This window comes from Amphiura filiformis, chromosome 17 (genome assembly GCF_039555335.1).
Source record: "Amphiura filiformis chromosome 17, Afil_fr2py, whole genome shotgun sequence".
Taxonomy (NCBI): domain Eukaryota; kingdom Metazoa; phylum Echinodermata; class Ophiuroidea; order Amphilepidida; family Amphiuridae; genus Amphiura; species Amphiura filiformis.
Window position 1 is genome coordinate 33,797,609 of NC_092644.1, and position 25,872 is coordinate 33,823,480.

Genomic DNA, 25,872 nt, shown 5'->3' on the forward strand with positions numbered 1-25,872 from the left:
TTTACTGTATTTTTTTTAATTTTAATTTTTTTTTGTGTCAGTACAGGATTTCGGACAAGCATTTTGTGCAAAAAAATATCCAATGTTGCAAATGTTGGAATAGCAGACAAAAAAGTCACTGCTACAAACCATTATTCTTCTCTTTTATTATTTTTGTGTCCAAAGTTTGCGAAAAAATCATTTCTTGATTTTCAAAGAGGACTACGCGTACGATTTTACTAACGCGCGCGGCAGCTTTGAGACACAGGATTTAATTAAGATGGCCTTAGGAATGGGTGTTTGTACATTATCTACAATGTTTTAGGTCTCAATTATTACTTATTATTGAAAAAAGTTTTGTTCAATTTATAAACATAATTGCTGTATCAACGTTTATAAACATTTTAAATGGAATAGCCCAATGGCAGAAGCAATCCACTTGGTACTGAGCTGCATAGACATAGGACATAGATCAGGAGGGGATGGGGATAAATCCTCACAATATTTTGATGGGGGGATGATCCATACAATTATCACCCAATGTTGACACCTGTGTGGGGGTTTCTCATATTTGGCCATGTTTAGCCTAAAAGTGCCAACTTTTTTATTGCTTTGGGTGAATTTATTCCACTTTTGCACAATATTTCACCATATTAAGCTTCAATATGGAAAAAATATTTGCGCGCATTTGTACCATCAAGTTATTCTGTCGCCAATGGATTCACAATACTTCCAAGTAATTTTTCCAATCCTATCCCCCATGTCAAAAAGAAATCTACTCCACTGCTGTGCTGCATATAATACAAAAGATTTTTTTCTTATTTCGTGAAATACAACTGTTTTTTGTACCCGTTTTACAAACAGAAAACACTTTTACTGGCATTAACATCATAAATTATAAGCTTAATAAGCAATGGTTGGCTCATCGGATTTCATCAGGATCATCTTCATTGCCTTTGTATGTTTGGTTAGGATGTATATGCTACCACCCCTTGTTCCTGGTCTGGCTTCTTGCTGTCTTTAGTGCATGCATATAATATGAGGAAGATAGCGACGACTAGTCCAGCGGTCGCTCCGACTGCAATACCTACGATTTCTCCCGTTGATAAGCCTCCTACATACATAATTGAGGTAAAGTTTATGACATAGCATTTAAATTTGTATACAAGTTGTCATGATCAATCCAATTGATCATTAGATCTTAATTGATAATTATCAAGCTCCGCTTATCTTGCGTTTTTAATCGCGCCATTTGTTGCGTGGTCTTTCAGCATCCAGCGTGTCTTAGCTTACGCGAGTCTAACAAGCGAGACGCGACTGGAATAAATATTAATTGTTTTGAGGGAAAGAAAAAGGAGCATTCTTTGATTCGGGTTTAAAGAGAGCAGTCATATATTTATAAGCAGCTAGCTGAAGTGAACATTGTCATTGAAGATTCATGTATACACACATCGAATATTAAGATGTTTATGCATTGATATTATTATATGAACTAATGAAGATAATTATGGAAATCTCCATGATGCATCTCGACTCTTTTATTGTCTAAGTAATTGGATAATACCTCATCGACACCCCTCTCCAAGCCTGAACCCTGAGTCAAATTATCACACAAGTATATTTCAGAAAAGCATTAAGCACAAAAAAGGCAGATGGATGCACTCAAAACCACATAACGAAGGAAGTATTATATAATGTTACACAACAAGTGCATGATCAGTTAGGCATATCATGGTGATCAAAAGCCAATCATAGAGTATATCAAGTTCATTGATGAATGCACTTAAGATAAATTAAGATCAAAGTCAATTACATGGTATTATAACAGATATTAAGTTTGATTGATCATGTATTCAAAACTTATTAATTAAAGTGCTTTAGCCAAGTAAAGTTGGCTGGAATATGGTGTGTCTCGTCTTAAGTTGAGAGTAACGCTAATTGGTTTTCACAGGCAGATTCAAATCAGTGTTAACGCGGTTGCATCACCACCATTAAAACAAATTGCCCTGCTACGCTTGTGTATACACCCCACACTCAGGCAAGCTTCAAATCTGCCACTGCAAAATATCCCGGGAAAATATCCAACATGGCATTACTCCATACTTGAGAGGAGACAGGCTATAGCAAAGTTTTATTGTGTCCTTGTTTGGACAATTATCCACTTGCAAATGAAAAATTAAAAAAAAAATTAACAGGCTTTTTTACTGCATACCGTATTTCGTCAAATAGTCGCCCCCCTCAAATAAACGCCCCCACAACTTTTTTAGTTTACCTAATGATTTTAACGGGAATTATTGTTCTGAAATTGACTTTGAATAAACGCCCGCCTTTGGAAAATATTACGCCCCCGGGGGCGTTTATTTGACGAAATACGGTATTTTGTTTTACAAGCAATATGAAATCAAAAAAACTATAAGTTCCTAAAACTTATAATTTTCTTATTAACCTTCTCTGATTTGATGTATAGTACGTTTAAGGGACCTTTGGACCATGTTTGCTTGTTAAGGGCTGGGGTATGAACGTTTGGACAGTATTTATTTTGGGACATTAGAGCACATCAGACATATCGAATTGCATTCTGAATACGAAGAATGTCATTCTGATATCAAATAATTTTGTTTTTTTGAAATTCGCAATTTAATACACATTTTATGGCAAATCATTAAAATTGATATTTTTGATATTTAACAGTACTCGGTAAACTTTATAAATCTGATGATTTATACTTAACGTATGTAGGTGGGATGAAATGCTGACGATCAATTGAAAATTTTGACCTTTTTCGTATTGAAGATATGGATTTTTTTTCCCAAAACACCAAAAAAAAATAGGTCTTTTTTGGAAAAAATCTATATCTTCAATATGAAAGGTCAAAATTTTCAATTGACCGTCGGCTTTTCCTCCTGCTACATACACTTTAAGAATATATCATTAGATTTATATAATTTACTTCGAGGACTGTTATATATCAAAAATTTGAAAAATATCAAATTTTTATAATTTGTCATAAAATTTGTATTATATTGTGATTTTCAACAAATGAAAATTATGTGATATCAGAAAGACATGCTTCGTATTCAGAATGCAATTCGATAGGTCTGAGGTGCTCTCATGTCCCACAAATAATACTGTCGAAACGCAATAAACGCCATTTTAGATCCCTTAAGAGGTAAGGCTTCGATTTGAGGGGCATGTGCTTGGTTTAAAATGGTATTTAGAATATCAAATGGAAGTTCATACTAGAACCTATGGGCATCTGCAGATGTGTAACAATGTTAACCTAATGCTAAGGAAACAAACAGGTATGCCTATAGTACTATTCAAAATCAAGAATAATATCAAACAAATCCTATTCAGGTCAATATGATTAATATAGACCTACGATAAAAATGTTTGAAGAGAATATGCTAGTTGTGCTAAACAAGAAACGTTTTGTGCTTGGCTGGTCCTCGCTGGATGAAGGTCATATTGAATTATGGTCTACATAAATGCCTCCTCTCCAGACCAATAAAACATTTGTATCGATCTGTTGGATGTCAAAATGTCCCATTGTATTATAATAAAAAACAAAAACACAGTTCGATTTTTATTTTTAGGCCACCTACAAGAAACAAAGTTGTTTATTTAGCCTGTGATGATGTATGAATATGATATTCTTTTCTGAAGCTGAAAATTTACACTCAGACAAATAACAACTAATACACGCATCTTCATTGTATTCATCTACCACTTTGACCTTGACCTACCTGTTTGTGGTGGGGCTGTTGGTGGAGTTTCTGTTTGTGGTGGTGGTGTTGGAGTTTCTGATACTTCTGGTGGTTGTGTTGGTTCTGTTGGTGGTATCATAACCACTATAAAGTGTGACAGAAAATGTTAAAAACAATATCAATGTCAAAGCCCTATCAACTAGTATCATGCCTATTTCAAAATTTCAAATATTGTTAAGTTTTTTCAAACCTGATTTTGTTGTTGTTGAATATTTGTAATATTTACCAATTTAGTTTGATCGCTTGATCAATTAATTAATTAAATCAATTAATTGACTGTTGTTAATTGTGATAACATAGGACTCTTTGCATGTATTGATATTGACCAATACAAAATTACCATTAGTTCTGATTAATTAGTTGATAGTTCATCAATAACAAGAATCCAGCAGCATTGATGGTTGATTCAAAGAGATTGAACAAATGTGACACGATCAGCTCCATGGGGGCCAAAGAAGGCATCTTTGAAAATTGAGTTACTATAATTATTACCTTATACAAACAATAGGCTATGAAATACTGAAAAAAACCCAAAGGTCTAGCATACTTGGTTCTGAAGTTCTGAAGCTTTGTGATGTGTATTTTCTTATGTATTTTATTGTTTTTTACTCCATATTTTTGCCTTTATCTCAATTTCAAATTTGCAACCTTTGGCCCCCATGGACCAGATCATGTCACAAATTGCTTTAATACCTAGCATAGAAATCTTCTGTTGCAGATTCCACTTGAAATACCCAGTTGAAGATATGACCTTAATTTCCCACACAGGAAGTGTAGAGATTTCAAATGAAGTCATCCATTTAGGTGATTCCATTTGAAATTCACACTCCCTGGGTGTGCAATTAAGTTCATGTCTTCCATAAGAGGTGTATGAATGTCAACTGGTATAGCCATTCCTATTATACTTACTCAATGGCAGTTTACAGATATAGTAATTAACTCTCTTCACGCGGGTGTCGAATGCAGACGACATGTTTCAAATATTTTTTCAAAATTCAAAAATTTCAGAAATGTAAATTTTCATGACCATATTTGGAATCAGCATGAAAAATGCATTAAAATGAGTACAAACAAGCCTAGTGTTGGTTCAGTAGTTCTTAAGATAGCTCTTGATATTTTGAGAAAATATTTCAAAATTTCACAACTTTTTCCGTTAAAGCGCATGGCAGAGCATTAAAGTCTGTACAGTCTTTGTCGATGATGACTTACAGACAGGGCTCTTGCAGATGAAGGCACTGTTATCATTACAGTTTTCTGATGACCATCTGCCGTGGCTATCAATGTCCATTTCCACACAGTTATCCATTCCAGGATGTAACGTGTCCCAATTCACATAGTCAATCAGACTCTGATCAGTCCATCGGAATCGATCTGGAAGGATAAAGCCAATGGGGTGAAAATTAGAACTGAATTTGTTCTAATTCAGGTATGAGAAAACATTTCAATGAAATGCATGAGAATATATTCAGGCATGAGAATATTTCAATGAAAAAAAGGAAAATTCTGAAAAAGAGCTTAAAATATGGCAAAAAATGCTCAAAATAGGCTAAAAAGAAATAAAAACATGGAAATTTGGTCAAAAAAAAAAAGAAGAAAATTCTTTTAAAAAAGGAAAATTCTCATGCCTGCTCTTTGTTGTCTCTCAAAAGGCACCAAGATGGTAGACTGTATAAGAAGTGTGGCATGTGATGATATAGGTAGCCAGGTTAGTGACTTTTGTGTGACAACATTGATGAGAGCCTATTTCTGAACAGCTAGTTAGAAGCGCGCACCACAGTGCAGTTTCCTATCAATGTCTGTCTTTCTATAATTTGGTTCACCTCAAGTTTGTTAGCGACGTTAATGCTCTTTCGCAGTTGCGCCACAAGCATGCAGACAAACCGCCCCTGTACGTGTGCGTGTACACTCAGGGCGATTAACTTTACGTGTGCGATTTAATACTACGGCGAGCGAAATATGCATGTACATCACTATCGAACTTGAGATGAACCAACTTATATGTCGTTGTGACAGGATTGTGCTCTGGTGTTTTAAATTAAACATCAATTATCAAAAACGAAAGTGGTCAAAAATAAACACACACCCCAGCACACCTTAATGCACCCAGACCCACGCCCAAACTCTGAGACACAGCCACAGCCCATACCCACATCCTGAAAACTTGTAATAATGGGCTATTCCAGTTGAAACCAATTGAAACCATTACCTTAATCTTATACACAGGGAGTGTGGATTTCAGACTGGGTTACCTGAATGGGTGACTCCTTTTTCAATCTACACCCTGTGTAGGAGATTAAAATCATGTTTTCCTAAATAAGGGGCGCATATCATGGACATGGAATAGCCCAATCCATACTATTAATCGCATATAATTTTACCCTCAATGAGCAACACACAAACATGGCAGTGTCTAGACTCATAGCAGCTCAAGGGGTTGTCCTATCATGCACTGCAATGTACCTCCTTGCTCCTTATCAAATATACAAAAAATAAGTCAGAGCCACTTAAAGGAGGATTTCGTGATCCTAGCATCCTCTTTTTATGACATTTTTCAGTAGATATCCACGAAAAAAAGCTTATTTCCAATATTGCAGTTGATTCCGAGTTTGCGCTTGTGAGTTATGCATGATTATGTGTATTACACTGCTCCATAGACAATGTGTTGTAATTTCGTTCTGGTGCACCAGAACAAAATTCAAATTTGGCGATATTTTGGCTAAACGAATTAATCTGCAAGAAATATTTGGTACATAAACATTATGTAGCCAGAGGTATCCAGTGGTGTAAAAATCTCAACTTTTTTTGGGAAAAGTGGGGGGATGAGGCTGTGGATCACGAAATGCCCCTTTAAATATTGAAACCTATGGATAGCAACACAATCAGGGTTTACTTTAACGCACAAAACACACATATTTACGCGTTCAGCCACACGCTTTGCTGACTCCTTCAAATCCAAAGTCCCAAAGTCCAACGCGTACAAAAACTTGAAAACGTACGCGTTCAGATATTGCAAGATTTGAATAGAGAAACACCCGATATTTCTCGGCTTTTGGCATTTAGGACCTATGTAGGGCCCATGACATTTTGTCAGCATCGATCCATGCATGTATTAGTGATTGCGAGTCTCTAAAATTGTAGAGTGTCAGTTTGAAATCTCGCAAATTGGGTTCGGGTCCTTTTTTCTGTTTAAATGATACACCAAATGTCTTCAATTGGACTTTAATTTTGCAAAATTTTCCCTCATGCGTAGTGGATAAACAAGTGACCATTTTCGCATTCACACAAAGCCAAAGGATACAGTGGTAAAAGGTTCATATCAAACCTTTGACCGAAGTTTGCTTCCATTTAGACTTAAACATGACTTGATATTAGAGTATACATAGGCCTATACGGCATCAGCATCATCAGTCCAGCATCATCTCAAACGTCACCGTTCATTAATACACATTACATACTTCTTACTTGGGTAATATTCATTGAGGAAAAAGAGATGAGTTTTTGAACGCAAAACCCGACACAATCAGTATAACATGCTGGTCCGATAATGGACTAAAATTTTGGGCATGAAAAGGTGTTCTCAATAATATACAAATTTGACCACATGCATGTTAAATGAGTACCATTATTTAGTCGAGTCATCCAGTCAGGGTTCTAAGGAATTTTCATTTTAAAATTGGAGATTTTCTCAGATCCGGAATTTTTTTTATCATTCAAATGTGAAATTCGGGACATCCCGATTTTATGATGTTTTCGGGGGTCTAAAATCGGGATGTCCCGCCAAAATCGGGACACTTGACAGGTATGCTCGTTGAATGGAACAGTTCATATTTCAACTCTTACCATTGTAGGCCTACTCATAAACATTCAATATTTGTATACTAACTATTGTGGTATCGCAAAGCATAATGGGATACTCCCTTCAGCTGCTGTAGTCTGGGCTCTCTAAAATATAAACTGTTTGACACATCTCTTACCTTCCCATCTCTGCATTCCAATCCAAATGCTAGAAACAGTGAAAGTTGCCCCAGCTCGTTGTCTAATAAACTCTAACTCATCACTGTTGTGGACACTAGCCAACCTAGCACCGAATTGGCTCTGACATTGGTATGAAGCAGCATCAAAAGATCTTAGGGACAGAGACTCATCAAAGAGATAGCAGTGGTCGTTAAATCGATCCCATCCATTGGGACAATTGCCTGATGGCGGAGTTGGTGTTGGAGGTTGTACAGCTGTGATAAAAAACAAAAAACAAGTAAAATATAAGGATTTACACATGTAACACACATCATAATTCCACTTTTATGATGTTTCGATAAGATACAGATGCCAGGATGCAATTATGTGGTGATCATATCACTCCTCTATTTGCCGTAGAAGTGAGGTAATAATAGGATTAACTACCGTAGCAATAGGTTAAAACTATTTTTGAATATATCGCGCTGCACTACCCCTGCATTGAACCATATCATGCTGATCACTCGTCTTTGAAAAGAGTGGTATTGTATTCAATCTATGATTGGAGACATACGCAAGTGATGAGTGCAATCTGCTTGTAGTGCAGCGCGATATATTCGAAAATTGTTTTAACCTATTGCTATGGTAGTTAATCTGATTATTACATCACTTTTATGACAAGTATTGTGCACTTTGTGCTAAAATCTTTTTTTCGAATCCTTATAAACTAACATCTTGAGGCATATTGGAGCATTTTGAATTTTGGACCCCATATACAAGAAGTCATGTGTTCTTTCTTAAGTGTGAGAACCAAACATCAGAGATGGTGCAAACTTTTGACTTGTATTGATAAGAGGAATACAATGAAATTTAAGCAAATTTAATTTTATATCCCTGTATAACTCTATGTTGTTAGCCCTCTTGAGGGCGGTGCTGTGCGATACTGACATGCAGGCTTGAACGCTATATTCACTCTGAGCAAATCTTTTAAAACAAAGTGCACCGTTTCCTTAAAATATGCTTTTTAAAGTTCCATTTGTATTTTTTGGCACAGATGTCAATATTGGAAAAGTTCACTAATTTACATATTTATCATATGGCCCTGCACATTTACACGTTTCCCATATCCATTCTTGTTGTGCATTGGGCTATTCTATTTAAAATCCGCATTCCCCCTGTGGAAGATTTAGCTAAGTCTTCCACAAACTCCCGCACAAAGGGAGTATGAGTTTTGAATAAAATAGACAGTTGGGTAACTTCCATTTGAAATTCTCAATCCAGTTGTGGAAGATATAGGTCAGGCTTCCTCAAATAGATTTGTTGAAGCGCCACATGAAATAAAAGAAAACTGCAAAGCTCCACTCAATGGCTGCGAAGTCGCCGGGGGAGGGGGGAGTCAGAGGGGGGTGTCCCCCCTGTGAAGCTATTGATTTTTTGAAATTTGAGGTGCAAATGACGCCATTTGGTGCAACATTAGCCTGTTTTTACAAGGATAACATGGGAATCGCATTGTTTAATGTTGAAATATAGACTATTGGAGATATTCCTGCAAAGTTTGATCAAAGGGTTTGATTAAAAAAAAAAATTTTAAACGGCGCCGCGCGCCACTCGGGAAGCCACAGCGTGCCACATGTGTTGCGCGCCGCTCTTTGCGGACCCCTGATATAGGTAAGGAGATGACGTGGCATTAGGCTGGCCATCTTGCAAGATCAACTGATAACCAGTTTCATAGGGATCAGGTGGATGGCAAAAGCAAATGACTGTAAACTTTGGTGCCAACTTGCATGGGGAGGCTTTCGCCCTGCAGTGGGCTGAATACGGCTGATGATGACGATATAGGTGAAGCCATAATACAGAGGAAGTAGGGGTTTCAAAATGATTAACCCTGACCAATTACATTGAAAAACATACTCCCTCTGTGGAAGATATTTCCAAAATCTTCCACAGAGGTAGTGTGGATGTTAAGTAGAATAGCCCATATCTACTTTGTCATACCTTGTGTGTATTTACAGATGAATGGTCTTATGTCATCACACGGTATAGCATCCCACGTCTCATCTGATTTCAGTGTAACGCATCCACCACCGCTTGGCTCATTTGGACCCCATTGGGTGAAAGTCAAAGGCCAGCCGTCTACATAGCCATAAGTTCCCGTGTCCTGAAAAGTTAAATGAGGAATTGATTGGAAAATTAAAACACAGACAAATTTGTCATCCCTTTCATTATTTGATATTTTTAACATTTTCGTGAAATTTGGAAGAGGAAGTAAGTAGACAACTCTTTAAAATTCCCATATCCTCGCTGTGGATGTTGCATAACTATTATTACCGTAATTAATTAATACTTTCACATAACGGCACATGTGCTAAACGTAATTTACATGTGTTTGTCATTGTGTTGTATCTGGCTGACTGTAAAAATTGCTGTTTCACATAATGACCTATCTGCCATCATATGTGTGTTTTGGTGAAAATCACTCAGGCTGTTTCACATGACTGATGACCTACCATTTCACATTGAAATACAACAGTGTTATTTGTGTCGCACTTTGACATTCAGTGTTGTATTACTTTCACATCCAGTATTTCCATTGTATCCACTAATTTGGCAACTTTGATATCCAGTGTTGCCAATTTATACACCAAATAGGGCTTCTTTGATATCTAGTGTTGCCAACTTATCCACTACATTAGGCTACTAAGTACTCTGATATTCAGTGTTGCCAACTTGGCAAATTAGCTATGAATGAATTTGTCCGACCACAGCAAACAACACACACCACCGAGAAGAATTAATAATGTTCCAAAATTATCTGGATAAAATTCTGGTCCTTCAATACAAGGTGATTTCCCCCTACCGTATTTCGTCAAATAAACGCCCCCGGGGCGTTACATTTTCCCAAGGGGGGGGGGGGCGTTTATTAGAGGTCATTTTAAGCACAACAATTCCCGTTAAAATCATTAGGTAAGCTTAAAAGTCACACTAAAATGACGAACTATGAACTTATGACACTGATTTTTGGTTCACTTCCGGGTTTCTGATCCAGATTTTCGCCAATTATTGACGCTATTATTGACCATGTGCACAACTTGGTAAGCTTACTACACAAGATAGCATGGAAATATCGGCATTTTTGAAACATCTTGGCTGAAAAAAGTGATGGGGGCGTTTATTTGGGGGGGGCGACTATTTGACGAAATACAGTATATTTTTAGGGCCACCCAGGCCCATAACCAGGATTTTTTGTGGGGGGGGGTGCTAGTGCTGAATTTGAAAAACTGGACTTTTTTTCAAAGGGAGGGCAATTTTGTGAAAAGTTGACTTTCTTCCCCAAATTTGGACCTTTTTTTGACCGAAAAAGCTTTAAAACATCGGATTTTTGGCTCGCTACGCTCCCAAATTCTTAAATTTTGGGACTTTTGGTATACTTTTGTGAATTTGGGCTACGGGCCTGGGGCCACCTTACCTGATCACGCATCAAGCCAAGCCACATGGAGCTAAATTTGTTATGATACATCAAAGTCTTGACAAGTGCTTCCTGGTAATGGTCAGCCAGTGAGGCTAGTTGGGCTGACTCGCCGTCACACACGGCTTGAGCATCGGTAAAGGTTGCTGCCGTCGTCACCACACGGAAGCAAGAATCAAAGTAGGATTGGTAGCCTTCTCTAGCACAGTTGGCTCCCATTGGTGGGTTACTTGGCAGTGTGGGGTCTGTATGCAAATTACATAAGAGGAAACACAAAGATAATGCCACATGATTTAGTTAGAACATTGTAAATTTGAGATACAGGCAAAATTACAGCTCATCACAACTACATGCAACCAAGATTGAACAAATTCATCAGGATCGGTACTACTACTAAGGTGATGCAACTCAAGTTCAAGAACATGAGGCGTTGTGACTGAAAGAGTTATAATATATACAGTTATTTAACAGATCCCACAAGTCTCTGCAATTCTGTGCGGTTTTGCGCTACTCTGAAGGCGTCCTTGATTGTGAAGTTAATGGCGTTCAGATCGCCTATGAGCTGAGCTAGATATGTGCGGCGAAGTGCTCCACCATGGCGATAGGCTTCTGTGGCCTGATTGTTAGAATGGAGGATGATGGAAAGTGGCACTTCCGGTCTCCTTATTGCGTGACCCACAATCCGTAGCCTGTTGCATGTGAGTGTCAATGTCGCTGGTGCAACTTTTGCCCGGCATACAGATTGTCGCTTGATAGGCGATCTGGAAAATGCACTCCAAGGCAGTAGCGCATCAGGGCATGGTGAGAAGCGTCAATGGAATTGCCCAATGTGTCTGTGATAACTAAAGCTTCACAGCTGTATAGGAGAACAGATTCGGATCGGTAGAGTAAACTCAGTAAACAAAGTTGTATCCGATTCAGAAATTGCACTTACTTGTTCACGTTTCAGCAAAAACTGTTGCTTTTGTCAACACTTGATGGTGAGCAATTCCTACTGGCAACCGATGTAATAAGATGTATCTCTAGCACAGGTCTTGGTGTTGTCAGCTGATTTCCCATCTGGGGATTTTTTTGATCCCAGTTTTAGAAACTAATCAAAAATGTGAGATAATTGATACTGTCCATCATCTCTATTCATGGTGGTGCATTTGGCTACTGCGAAAGTTGATGATAATAACTTGATTTTCAAAACATCATTTGGTCTGGTCATATCACCTATAGACCGCCTTTCAGAGCATAGGCAAGGGCTTCACATATTGGACTATTCCAGTTGAAATCCATACACCCCCTATGAAAGACATGATCTTAATCTCCCACACAGGGAGTGTGAATTTCAAATGGGGTTACCTGAATGGGTGACTATATTAGAAATCTACACCCCTCTGTGTGGAAGATGAAGGTCATGTCTTCCAAAGGGTGCATGAATTTCAACTGAAAAAGCCCAATGCTTATATCTAAGCTTACAAATCAAATTGCAACTGGTTTTCTAATATATCCGTGCCCTATAAGTTGCATATCCTATCAGCGACTGCTATACCTTGTTTAGGGTTTTCAAAAGAAGTACCTGCATGTGCAACCATGACTGTTTCAAAATAGCCCGCCTAAGTCATACAAGTAATTCCGAGGTCGTGCATTGAATTGGTTTGAATGAGGAATACTACGGGAACCATCGCCTTTTGTTAGAAGTCACACATGATTAACGTGATAACCTCTATTGATTTGAATGGCATACGGTCATTTTCACGGTAAAGGGTGTAACTTTGGATTTTTAACATTTTAATCCGTAGTGTTCTAATAAAGCCACAGAATTCCATCATTTTTGGCCACATAAGTCATCTAGTTAGCAGCTACCTTGGGTGGCATAATCAGCTTTGGGAGTTACTGCGTTCAGTTTTAGCAGGCTTAAATGTACTTAATATTGCCATTTTGAAAAACTATAAAAAACAGTAACATTTTTGTAAAACCCTGTGTTTTCTTCAGTTAGTTCATGGATAATTTTTCTTATCCTGAAAGTACAGTCATATGTTCAGTAAACACTGCCACATTAGATTTAATTGTGAACAGCCCTGTATTTTTGAGAACCGGACTTCGATATTTGTCGCTTCGAGGCTTCATTTTCCGTTAACAATTGTTAACAAACTTTGTGGGTGTAGCTTTGGTTCATAATTCTTGGTTATTTCTTCACTTCTTCTTGATTCATAACAGTTGTTATCTTAACTTGAAATGGGTAACAAAAATTAGTCGATTTGCAAGCTTTTAAAATTTTTATAAAATCTTGACTTCAAAGAGCCATTTTTCCGTTAACTTTTTTGAAGCCTCCGAAACAAACTGTTCAGCAAGCTTGTGCAAATATAAATAAAAGAGCTCATCCAATCTATTTATCAAAATGTAGCAAAATAGATCCTCAAGTCACATGTTTTTAAATCGTGGAGATATATATCACCGCTTGAAAATGGGACCCAATACAAACTTTCCGTTAACAATTGAAGCCTCCGAAACAAATGAAGCCTCCAAACAACAATAAGATTAATTATCATCTATGCATATCTAAATTGGTGTGTTTCATACTGATATCTGCATTGTAATTATTACTTGATATGTGCAGAATGTCATAAATTTAAAAAAATTTTGACATTATGGTTAAAGTTTGAAAAATATACTGATACCCAAAAAAGCCTGTTTCGGAGGCTTCACATGCAAAAAACACCATACTTAACAAATGGGTGAAAAAATTAACATGTGATAAATCTACAATATCTGCCGCATAGAATCATTGATTCAATATACACAAGAAAATAACAGCTTAGATGATCCCAACACTATTGTTTTCAAAAAAACTACTTCTGCAATGTTTAACAATTGTTAACATGAAGCCTCCGAAACAAAAAAAATGACTTGCTGTGATAATTAAATTTTGTCACAACTGAAATTCAATACTTAGAAGCAAAGCATGAAAATTGGTAATTGTGATATTTTTTACCTATTTTTTATGTCAACTTGTAGTGGTTAGCCAAATATTTTACTTTTATGATCACCTGTGTTGTTAACTGAAGCCTCCGAAACACAAATCGCTTGAATTGCCAATTCTAAAAATAACTCCAATTTCTGTGAAACTTGGCTGGGAGGTTCCTTTCATCAAGTAGTATTTGTACATGAAGTTAGACATTCAAATTATTTTAGGAACCCAATTAAAACTTAAAAAATATGTTTAAGGTTTGGAAATTTCCATTGTAAATGACACTTGATGTTAAAATTTTCAAAACTGCAATTACAAACATAGCAAAACATGGTATAAAATTTAACTTATATCTGTTGACTTACTTTGGAATGGGATTTCACATGTATTCCAGCTTTCATGTCATAATTTCTGAGGTTATGTAAAATACATTTTTTCTTAGATTTTAACCAAAATGTTATGGAAATGTCAAATTTTTTATTAGAAATCAAAAGGTTTAAGCCTTGAAACATTATTTTACTTGAATTTAAGTTGCTTCTATGCATGATTTCAGTAAACAGAAACATATTTAAGTGGTTTGAAATTTTGACCCAAAAAATCAAAAGTTACACCCTTTACTGTGAAAATGACCATACACGTAAAGGTATGCCTTGACGTAACAAATTGGTACCACCCACTTCAGGTGTGAGTGACCTCTATTGAAAAAAGAGGAACTTTGCTCAAAAACGAGGAAAAAAGAGGAAAAGCACTGAAATATGCTCAAAATGGGCTGGAAATTAAAGAAAAAGCTGAAATTTTGCCTCAAAGAAATTTCCAAAAAAGAGGAATTCAGCTTAAAAGAGGGGATTTCACACCCCTGCCACTTATACAAAATCTGCTCCCTTAAACCAGAAATCAAGACAAATCTGTGCAAAGAAAAATAGACTGAACTCTTGGTTGCCCTCACCTACGTCACTCTGGCATAGGAATGCATTAAGCTGTGGATCAATGGCATCATCTGCATTATCGCAGGCAACATCATTCCATAAGCCAGGCATATCAGGATCATTCAACATCTTCACACAACTCCACTGCATCTGTTGACAGGAAAATGATACACAGGCAATATTGATTATCAGAGTTAAAATTAAGGCGCTTGTTTTAAGGGCCATTCAGATACATATAATTGTTATAGGCCTAAAAATCTATCACTATGAAATTTTTACACTGAAAATCACACTGATATCTGTAATGAACACTGAAAATTTAACACAATGAACAGTACCACTGAAAATAACACTGAAATAGTTCTTTTGTTATTCTGTATGCAAATAACCATTGTCCAACCACACTGAAAAATGGACTGAAACTGCTCTGGAAATCATTTGCCACTCATTAATCCTGGGCACTGAAATGGATTTAATCCCACTGAAATGGATTTAATCCCACTGAAATGGATTCAATCACACTGAAATGATCTGGCCAGTTCTATTGTTATGGAAATTAATGCCCTGGATCATTGCTCATTATAGCAGACAATAGCCACTTGATATACCACTGAAAAATACAATGAAATACCACTGAAAACAATTTCAGTCTAACAATTTCTTTTGTTTTGATGATTTTCATTGTCAGTTTCAGTGTGATTTTTAGTGTAAAAATTTCATAGTGTATGGGCCCTGTGTAAATTTTCACAAGTTTCTGGTCCAAGATCCGAGTTTTTCCCAACACTGTGGGTGAACAATTAAGAAGAGCCATTGTTAAATCAAAAATATTGGTTAAATCTTAGCATCAGCAAAGTATCACTTTTAAAAAACAAATGGACGATTCCTTTTGAAAACGTAGTGGCGTACTGACAGGGGGACAACTTTCCCTCATCTTGAAATGACCATGACAAAGTTGAACAACAATGTGCTGTTTCTTTTTAAACAGTGTCAGCCCATAATTAACCAAATTTTGTCCCATTTAAGCATTAAAATTGTACATTTTCCAATGTTCCACATGCATATCCTATCCCGGGAAAGTCAGGCTAGGAGCTTTCAGCAGGACAGAATTTGGCAATTTAATAGCCCCTTGGAAATTTTGGCCTGTATGTCATTATCACAGACCAACCAAAGTCAGAAAAAGGGACACAGAGGCCAAAATCTTGTACATGTACACAACCAGGTACTGACAAATTCAAAGACTTGAGGTGTGTAATACTTTCAGAATTCAGGGAAGGTTTTGCAGGTCTAAATGTATCACAATAGACTAAAGAGAATGCTATAGCAAAATTTTTAAGTGAAATTTGCCTCATTTTCTAGTGTTCTTACATTTAAATTTGCCATAACTGAAATGTTCAGAAATCAGGACTGTCCTTCTTTTTCACTTTGGAAAACCCCAAATGAGGGACAGTCCCTAAAAAATGAGGGACAGTTGGCAGGTCTGCTGCCAAAATCAATACCTTGCTCATCACTTTTTGCATTCATACAAACAATCAAATCATTGGGCTATTCCAGTTGATTTCCATACACCCTACAGAAGACATGATTTCAATCTTCAACACAGGGAGTGTGAATTTCAAATGGGGTTACCTGAATGGGCGACTCCCATTTAAAATATACATTTAAAAATGTGGAAGATTTAAGTCATGTCTTCCAAAGGGGGTATATGGATTTCAACTATAATAATCTAAAGTCAAAAGACCACCCTTAAGCTGCATAGATGACAGGAAGTTATTTTGCCACTCCCTCTACATGCCTCTTTCTTCTCCACATTCTTTTGTCTTCATAAAAAATAAAAAATGTAGATATTTATATAGCGCTTTATGCCGTAAACAGCCTCAAAGCACTTTACATTTATTCCGCCGTTATTAGAATATGTCCGAACCACGTTTGCTGCCTACAAATGGCGCAGGGTTCATCAGTACAATGACTGTGACTACCCCTAACAGCTTCCCATTGCACCTGGGTGGGGTGAGGCAAGCATGACAAAGCGCCTTGCCCAAGGGCGCAACACGGTGGCGGGACGAGGACTCGAACCCATGCACGTCAAGCTCTCAGATTATGAGTCCAAGGCCGTAACCACTGAGCCACCGTGCCCTGCAAAGTCCCGTCCGACCTCCCCCTCCACCAAGAGTCTTACCGGATCACCATCAGGTTGTTCTTGCCCCCATGCAGTATAATTAGCTGGTTGGCCATCGGCCCATTTCCAGTCAGGAGTCACATTGTCAGTGTAAAACCCAATCCAAACATCTATGGGGAATGTCTTTAAGATGGTAGTCAAGAAATCTGCATACATGTAGATACAGTATAAAATTTAATTAAAAAAAATAATAAAGCATTCAAGTTTGAGATTATAGCAGGCGACAAGTGCTGTTTAACGCTCATACGCTAGCTAAATATACTTGTGAGAAGCTAAAATAATGCTAACAAAGTGACATTTGTTTTTACCAAAGAAGCACCTGTCGAAGGTGTTACAAATCATCATTTTCGGTAAATCCCATAAGCCTTTGCGAGTACACCTGAGAACATGTCATTTGACGTCACGCTGATATGCGTCGTTGCGTACATCATTTATTGAACATTGTTACTGCTCATTGCAAGTCGGCGTGACAACAAATGACGAGTTATGGGATTTACTGAAAAGGTTAATCGTCAGAGTCATTCAGATGTAGATTCACCATTGAAAGCTATCAAAATCACTAATATTCCTCTATTGAGAGGAGCACACTTACATTGCAATCCTGGATGGACAATTGTTGCTAGGTTCCCCTCTCCAATAAGAGCATTATTCTCACACCAGTGCTGTGCATCATGCCAAGTCAAAGGCTCAGTGACACCTTCAAGTTTGTAACATTTATAGTAAAATTTGTACCAGTCACCTCAGACAGGGTCTAATTCTGCATAAAACCGGGCAACGTTATTTCTATAGATCTGCTGCGCATTCAAATTGCATTGTATTGCATCGTAATTTCATTTGTGTCTATGCTAATTATGTTTACACAACATGAACTCACGAGTTTTCAAGCAAATTCGCCGATAATAGGTGATCAAAAGCGATCGGAATGTTACAAAAGTACAGATCGCATTCAGCTTACTTCATATGAGATGATCTTTGGAAAAATACGGCATAATTTGTCTTGGTGTTTGCGGAATGCCATGCAGTAAAATATTAATACGTTCTATGCAATTCATGATTGACAACTAACAATCGGCGTGTCCTTCAGTATCCTCCACTGTCAATTTCTTATCCACTCACTAATCCTCACAAAAGCTTTGTGTTGATTACGTAATGTGTGTAGGCAAATTGCAATAAGCACAATGAAATAATGAGAAGGGCGGGCTCCGAGGCGGGTTTCTTCTTCATCTTACGTAACAGTATTGTTCAAAAAAAAACCCGGAAGCTTGTCGTTTGGAGCTCTAGCTGAAATACAGCAAGATAATGTAAGATAGTAAATGTAAACCTGTATTTTAGCTAGAGTATCTCGAGCTAAGTCACCTGGGCAACCACCTTGGGCTCCAACTAAATGGAAAGACATGGAAAAATATGGTGTTAGATACTGATTTAGTTGGACTTATTTAATGCAGGGACATGTATAATAGGAAAGTAAGATTAATACATGAAATATAAACACCAAACTAGCATTCTGATTAACCTGTACAATTATTTATTTATTTATTTCATTCTTATTTAACCTGGGTTGACCTTTCAATGCACTAGTAATATAGTATATTGTTCTCCCAAAATGCTCAATCAAAGGTGCGAGACGTTACGGGTTCGAACCACGGCGGTGGTTAGTACAGCATTGTGTAAAAAATTGTGTTAGCTTGGAATTCCCCTGGACAAGGAATTTACTGCTAATTGTCTTGTTGTATTACCTGTAAAAAGCTTTGGAGCTGATCCTGGCTGCGAAGGTCTATTGTGGAATGTCTATAGGGTGTGTGCTTCTTAGCTGCAAGTCCTTGTATTGTTGTTTTTATGGTTATGGAATGATTTGACAATAGTAAAGTAAAGTGTGCTGAGGCTTGTGGATCAACCTGGTGCCTATGCGAAGCGCACTATAAATCAATGCGCTTTTTGAAACCTTACCATAGACACATCATTTATAGAATCTTAGTCCGAATCTGGTCCATGAGAATGCAGGTTAGAATTAATAAAGTACCTGTAAAATTAAGTAATAACTATATTATACTTACTTTCTGGATTCTCTGATGGAGCAGCATTGCACGCTGCCAATGTACCTGTATAAAAAATAAAAATCAGATTTTGCAAACCTTAAAATCATAGCGTCGTTGGGCAGGAAAAACCCTGTACATTATATGTGTCATTGGCCCCCAAACATGTTTAAAGCAAACCTCCAATGTAACCTGTTGACAGTTTTGTTTTTAACACATAAGAGGTTTTTCCTGCCCAACGATGATAGGCTAATAAAAGATGCGAGTGTAGCGAGCAGGAAATTAGCATGATTAGCAAGACTTCAGTCTTTATCATAAATATAATGACATCTACGGACCTGAGTATGCCGAGTTACAGTTACTGGAACTAACTATAAATTCTGAACCATTTCAGGTTGACCTTTTCCGTAAATCTCATATGAATTTGCGTAGTCTTTGTCAAAGACCTTGCGATCCTAGGGCGTGAGCGCAGAATGCATCTCTTTGTCAAAGACCTCGCGATCCTAGGGGGGCAAGTGGCGGAGCGCCAAAGGCGGGACAGAGCGGTGAAGCCGCAACAGCGTAGAACAAGATTGATGGCGCTCCCACTACGGTGCTCCAGGCAAAGCCTTGTTGAAAGGCTAGGATTAAAGCCTGCTACAGGAAGTCCTCAAGCATTCTTTACAGTCCCAGGAAGGAAAGGAAAGGAAGCCAATACATATTGCTACATGGTTTAAATACCTTCTCTGTCTCTGGCCCGAGGGAATGGAACAAACTCCCTAAAGCCATCAGGGAGTCTCCATCAATTCCAGTTTTCAGGAAGAAACTGAAAACTCACCTTTTCAGTTAGCTTCTTTCTTGTTCCGATATGTTTCTTTTTTTTCCCCATCCTTTCTCTCCTTCTTCAGCGCTTTGATAAATTTTAAAGGCGCTTTATAAATACCTTTATGTATGTATGTATGGTATGTATGCAGTATGTCAGGAGGAAAGAAGTTGTAGAGAAAGAGATGGTTGCAAATAATATTAAGATCCTAGGAGTAACAGAGTTGTGGTAGCTTGAACATTAGATGATGGAAGTATGTCCGGGAAGTATGTTCATCTAAAGATTCTATTTTGGTCCAGATGTCTGCTCAATACTTGCATATATACTATAGTAGGAATTCCAATTGAATGAACGTAGCTTTCAACAGCTGTACTCGGTCTAACCGCGATGTATATCGCATGATTTCAAACTACAACGTGAAAGCACGACCTTGGATATAATGCTAACCAATCACGAGTGCGTTGGCATGGTTGGATTCACTTCCGCACTACTCATGCACAGTCGCACACGCTGGCGTACATTGCACAGTGTACGCAAATGTTCGTCACGCTATTGAAAGCTGCGTTCATTCAATTGGAATTCCCACTATAGCAATAGCAAAGTATTGATTGCGATTTTTCAAATGGCTAATCTAGCTTGTAAATCTAACACAAAAAATCACAAGGGATTCCCTTTGAGTCACAGTTCATTCAGTTATCAATGAGGAAGATTGGTTCTGTTTATCTCCCATCATGACGATGTCTGAGCATGCGCAGTTGCAATTTTTTTAAACAGCAAAAGGGCTTAGCATGTAATGTCTTAATGAAACGCTAATTGAAGTGTACCGTGAAATAAGGAAATACAAAGGCCTATAGCATTTTGTCATTGTTTATAATATGCCGTTGCACTTTTATGTATCGGAGTCCGCACCCATATATATAAAGGGTTTCTATAAATGCAAAACAAGTTTTGCGTTAGAGAATTAAACAAGCATTAATTGCCATACGCTGGCGAAGTGACGTAATAATCTGATTAACTACCATAGCAATAGGTGAAAACAATTTTGAATATATCGCCCTGCAGGTTGCACTCATCACCTGTGTATGTCTGCAATCATACTAGATCATGATGTAGTTTGAATACAATACTGGTCTTTTCAAAGACACTAATCTTACAACTTAGTGCGAGTGAAGCATATCATCATGGTTCAATGCAGCACGGTATATTCCAAAATTGTTTTCACTTATAGAGTGTATGCAATAAACCCAAGCGGAACGAGAGTTGCTAAGTAACCGCTACCCGAACCATAAACACATGCATGATCAGACAACAAGTGTTCAATTTCCCCATAGCTTCCCACGTTGTACACGTGTCAGTCGAATTTGGCGGTGTTGGTTTGTTTGCCCTCCAAGTTATAGCATTGTTCACTTTGTGTTGAACATTGTACGTGGGCCTCACTGTAATAACTCAAAGATAACTGTGATCATCATTTCAAGAGGTCACTCTCCCGATTAAGCTAAACAACCTATGTGGAGGAATTTTATGCATGAGCAATCACATCAATGACGTAGTAATGAATACCCCTAGTATTGCTACATGGTAGTTAATCCCAATTATTACAAAACTCCGCCAGGCGCCAGCGACAGCATATACATCATTACATGCTAGGATTCTGGATTGATGACAGTGACCAGTCAATGTCAATGACAATGACAATGCAATGGCATTGTCATTGACAATGAGGCTGTGGTAAGCTTAGTCCGAATAATCAGACCCAGAACAAAATGTTAATTTCTGACATGATCCTGTTCTGGGTCTGAACTGTATATATGAAATCTTGATGGCAAATTGGACAATAGAAGTAGGTATGCTAGGTGAATTCAAATTTGCCATCAAACTGCATCATTTCATATATATCAAATTAAAGCCCTTGAGTAAACAAAGCCAAAACTGAAAACCATTTTTTCATAGCACTTTCCGTAGCAAAGTTACATCTTGTCAAAGATTGACTTTCATCAAAAAGTTTCAGCTAGCAAAATTCCCCAAAACGGCATTTCGGGGGTGTTTCTAGATCTTAAGTCTCATTATGATAGCAGCTTTTTTTTAATGGAACTGCTATCCAAATCCCTCTAAAATTCCATGTGCGGGTGACTTATCACCATAAAAAATCACATATTTGGGTCAAGTGAAGTATAGAAAACATATTTATGTACGTTTCTTTCTTCGGGCACTTGTTTTAAATTTCTATGTAAAAATGCATTGACATTGTCGGCGAATTTGGCTGACTAGCAAATGTGTTAACTAAGGTTTGCCTGGGTTACCTAATAGAAGCACATGGTTCTACGTGACAGCTTTTTAATCCCTATTCATGTTACGTGAATCACGCTATTGTGGACCATCCTTCTGATACTTGAGTGTTTGGACAAGCGGAACGGTGTTTTGTCTACCTCTCTGTTTGTAAACAAACCAGGAGGTCAAAATCGTCCTCCTCGCCGAATACGAAAGTCAGTGTAATAGTACGGCACTTTGGTATGCCTGCCACTTCCACATACTTGTGCATAATACGGAAGGTCGATTTGTGCCCATAAATGTTTAGGCCTATGTTAAACTGTATGTTATACAAATTGTACAGCTATCATTTCTACCCTATGACGAACCGACATACCTGTAAATCAAATAGCCCACAAAAACTGGTCATCGCTGGTATTTTTCATGAAGAAAAACGACACTTTTTACGCGAACATGTCCAAAACACGCCAGCTGACGTACAAGCCTCCCCACGCATGTACATAAACAAGCCGTGTTCATTGTTTAATTGTCACCTGCAGCTGTTCGCAAGAAAACTTTCTGCATAAAATTACCTGGGGTCGTTATCAGGCCTGAGACACACTGGCGCTAGTTTGAGGACAGTCACTATGAGTTACTAATGTCGGCACATGCAGAAAATGCGTGATGTGTCGCCATTTTGTGACTCGTGCAAGCTAACACAAACAAATTATTGGACTTAATAATCTTTTCAAGTTTTAATAAAACGTGCATCTATCATGATAATATTACATTTTATTATTTTATTATTTGAATTACATAAGCTATGTCAATTTTGTGTCCATGTTAATTTTTATATGGATTTACCTGTGTTGATTTTAAACTGTTGTGAACGTGGAGCTACGCAAATTGGCAGGCGATTACCCACCATGCAATGCGAATACACGGAAACGATCCAGTTTAGGATGCATCGCAGTTCCTGTTGTGTAAACCAGGCGTAAACCGCCCATCCAACCTGATCGTGTGCACAGGATTTGTGCTGGAGGCTAGTTAATGCGCACAACCAATGCGCAGAAGAAGACCTTGATACTAGGCGGAGCTTACGTTTCACAAGAATGATTGACAGCTGTGAGTAAGTGAAATTCTGTTCTGTGATTGGTACAAAAATATGGTTCTCGTATAAATGAATATATTATCCATGGCTTCAAAATTAGAACTGTTTCTTCCACAGAGCCCTATATAGGGCTCTATGGTCTCTACTTATCATACACGACCGTAGAAAATCTGGCCAACGACGACGCTTGCCAATCAGGCTAGCTATTTGTACGGCGTGGCCTCTCATCCTTTTTATTATCTCTGGTCTTGTCACGCTGGTAGATTCGCCCACCTGTGATTACTGACCTGGATCTGACAGAAGATTGTGGAATTTACGATTTTCAGCAGCAGGATTTTATGAAACTGCCAATATTTGCAAGTATTGAAGGATCGGTAATAATTAAAATATTTTTTCATGGTGTCGGTAGTGCAAGTTGAAGTTAGTGAATTTGTGGTTTTGTATGTTATGTGCAAGAGTGTTTTCAGGAAGCGTAAATAGGCAGGCCGTTATGCTAAGCTCTCCATCTTATATGTAAGTTCGGCGACGAACTGGACACATCACACGGTAGTGTGATGTGTCCAGCCTGGATATAGCACTTTGGTAAGCTTAAAAACTTCCAGTTGCATTAGCTAGATATTGAATAATCTTCCATCGTGCACCACTAACTATTGTTATGTAATGCCCGATTGATTAAGTTTATAACATATCTCATTTACCTATAAATATATACGTACGTTGCGACAAAAGATGAGAAATCCAGTAGCATTGTTTTATGAAATCAGGAAATTCAGGAAAATTAATAATTTGTTTGAATCAACTAAAGACAACTCGTCGTCTAAAATAAAAAGGAGGGCGTGGTCTCGAACAGAAAACTTTTTCCCGGGACTTTTTCACCTGAATAACTTTTGAAGGGATCTGTCAGAGTCACCCACCTTTTGTAAAGTATGGGGCCTGGGTTGAGGGCACATCAGACACACCTGATTGCATTATGATTACGAGGAATGTCCTTTTGATATCAAACAATTTTGATTAAAAATAAATTCACGATAGCCTATAGGCTTAATTATACAATTTTTATGGCAATTAAAAATTGATAATTATTTTCTATATTTTTTGATAATTATTAAAAGTAAACTTTATAAATCTATAATTGATATGTAACTGGGAGGAAAAGCCGCCCCGGGATGGTGATTTTGATTTTTCATATTGAAAATAAGCCTATACACCCCCCAAAAAAAACCCAACACCTACAACATAACAATTTGTAAAGCGCTCTTAGCAAAGTCATAATTCATTGATTACAACTTGAACAAACAGGCGAAAATAGTAACTTTTTGCACAAGATTTTCTAATTTAAAGAGAATTGGTCATTGCTCATTGAAATGAAGCGAGTATATGGACATATTCTTTCAATTACACTCTTGATGATGCGCCTGTCTTGGGCAGCTCTCTACAACTAGTATGATTTTATACTACTTCCAGTTTGAACTTTCCAACTATTTTTGAACTGATGATAGATATAAGCCTGGCAGTCAACTTGGTCAACTTATTTTTGACTATTTTGCTGTAGTTTGCAAGTATTTTACCAGCTTTTTATTTCATACTCTGTATCAAACTGTATGCTCATGGCTACTACCATTACATTGCACAGGACAGTGAGCTATGCAATCAATATCATCCTCATTGGACTTGTGTTGATACAAACACTCGACTCAGACAACCCTTCTTGAGGTTTCCGACTACATTCTGAAAAATATCGATGCTGGTCATCTTGTTGGTGCAGTATTTTTGGACCTCAAGAAGGCGTTTGATACGGTTTGTCATCCTATTCTTATTAGAAAGTTACAGAGTTTTAGTGTTGGGGGTCTGGAGCTTGATTGGTTCATCTCATATCTATCAAATAGAAAGCAAATTACTCAAATTGGCACTGCCATTTCAGATGTTGCTAGTGTAAATTATGGGGTGCCGCCGAGATCCATACTAGGCCCTCTTCTATTCACATTGTACATAAATAGTCTGCCTGCTGTGGTTTCTCATTTGCCATGTAAAATCAATCTTTATGCAGATGACACTGCTGTTTTTTGTGCCGGTAAATCAGATGTTGAAATTGCTAAAAATCTCACTGCATGCATGACTAGAGTTGCAATTTGGATGGAAGAAAATGGACTTACTCTGAATGTATCAAAAACAAAATCCATGCTTTTTGGGTCTCATTTTAAACTAAATAAAGCTGCCCCTCTCACTGTATATATTAGAGATGATCAAATTGAAACAGTGCCCTCTTTTAAATACCTTGGCTTACATTTTGATCAAACCCTATCCTGGAATGTTCATGTTGATAATGTTATTAAATCTGTGGTGAAATATATTGGGTTGTTCTACAGAATAAGAAAGTATCTGTCTCAGGAAAGTCTTACCATTTTACACAATTCCCTTTTATTGCCAAGAATTGATTACTGTGATATTGTATGGG

General features: G+C 37.6%; 1 protein-coding gene across 1 annotated transcript in view; it reads right to left on the reverse strand.

Annotated features, from left to right (window-relative positions):
* Positions 1-679: 679 nt before the first annotated feature.
* Positions 680-25,872, reverse strand: part of LOC140137159 (macrophage mannose receptor 1-like) — a 33,641-nt gene continuing 8,448 nt past the window's right edge. Inside the window, exons 2-12 of the mRNA XM_072158813.1 lie at positions 19,279-19,323; positions 18,581-18,604; positions 17,817-17,963; positions 17,225-17,370; positions 15,069-15,198; positions 11,167-11,411; positions 9,696-9,858; positions 7,721-7,975; positions 4,956-5,117; positions 3,726-3,830; positions 680-1,093 (exon numbers count right to left, since the gene is read on the reverse strand). Of these exons, the coding sequence (XP_072014914.1) occupies positions 948-1,093; positions 3,726-3,830; positions 4,956-5,117; positions 7,721-7,975; positions 9,696-9,858; positions 11,167-11,411; positions 15,069-15,198; positions 17,225-17,370; positions 17,817-17,963; positions 18,581-18,604; positions 19,279-19,323 (1,568 nt within the window). The 3' untranslated portion in view covers positions 680-947. The remainder of the gene's footprint in view (positions 1,094-3,725; positions 3,831-4,955; positions 5,118-7,720; positions 7,976-9,695; positions 9,859-11,166; positions 11,412-15,068; positions 15,199-17,224; positions 17,371-17,816; positions 17,964-18,580; positions 18,605-19,278; positions 19,324-25,872) is intronic.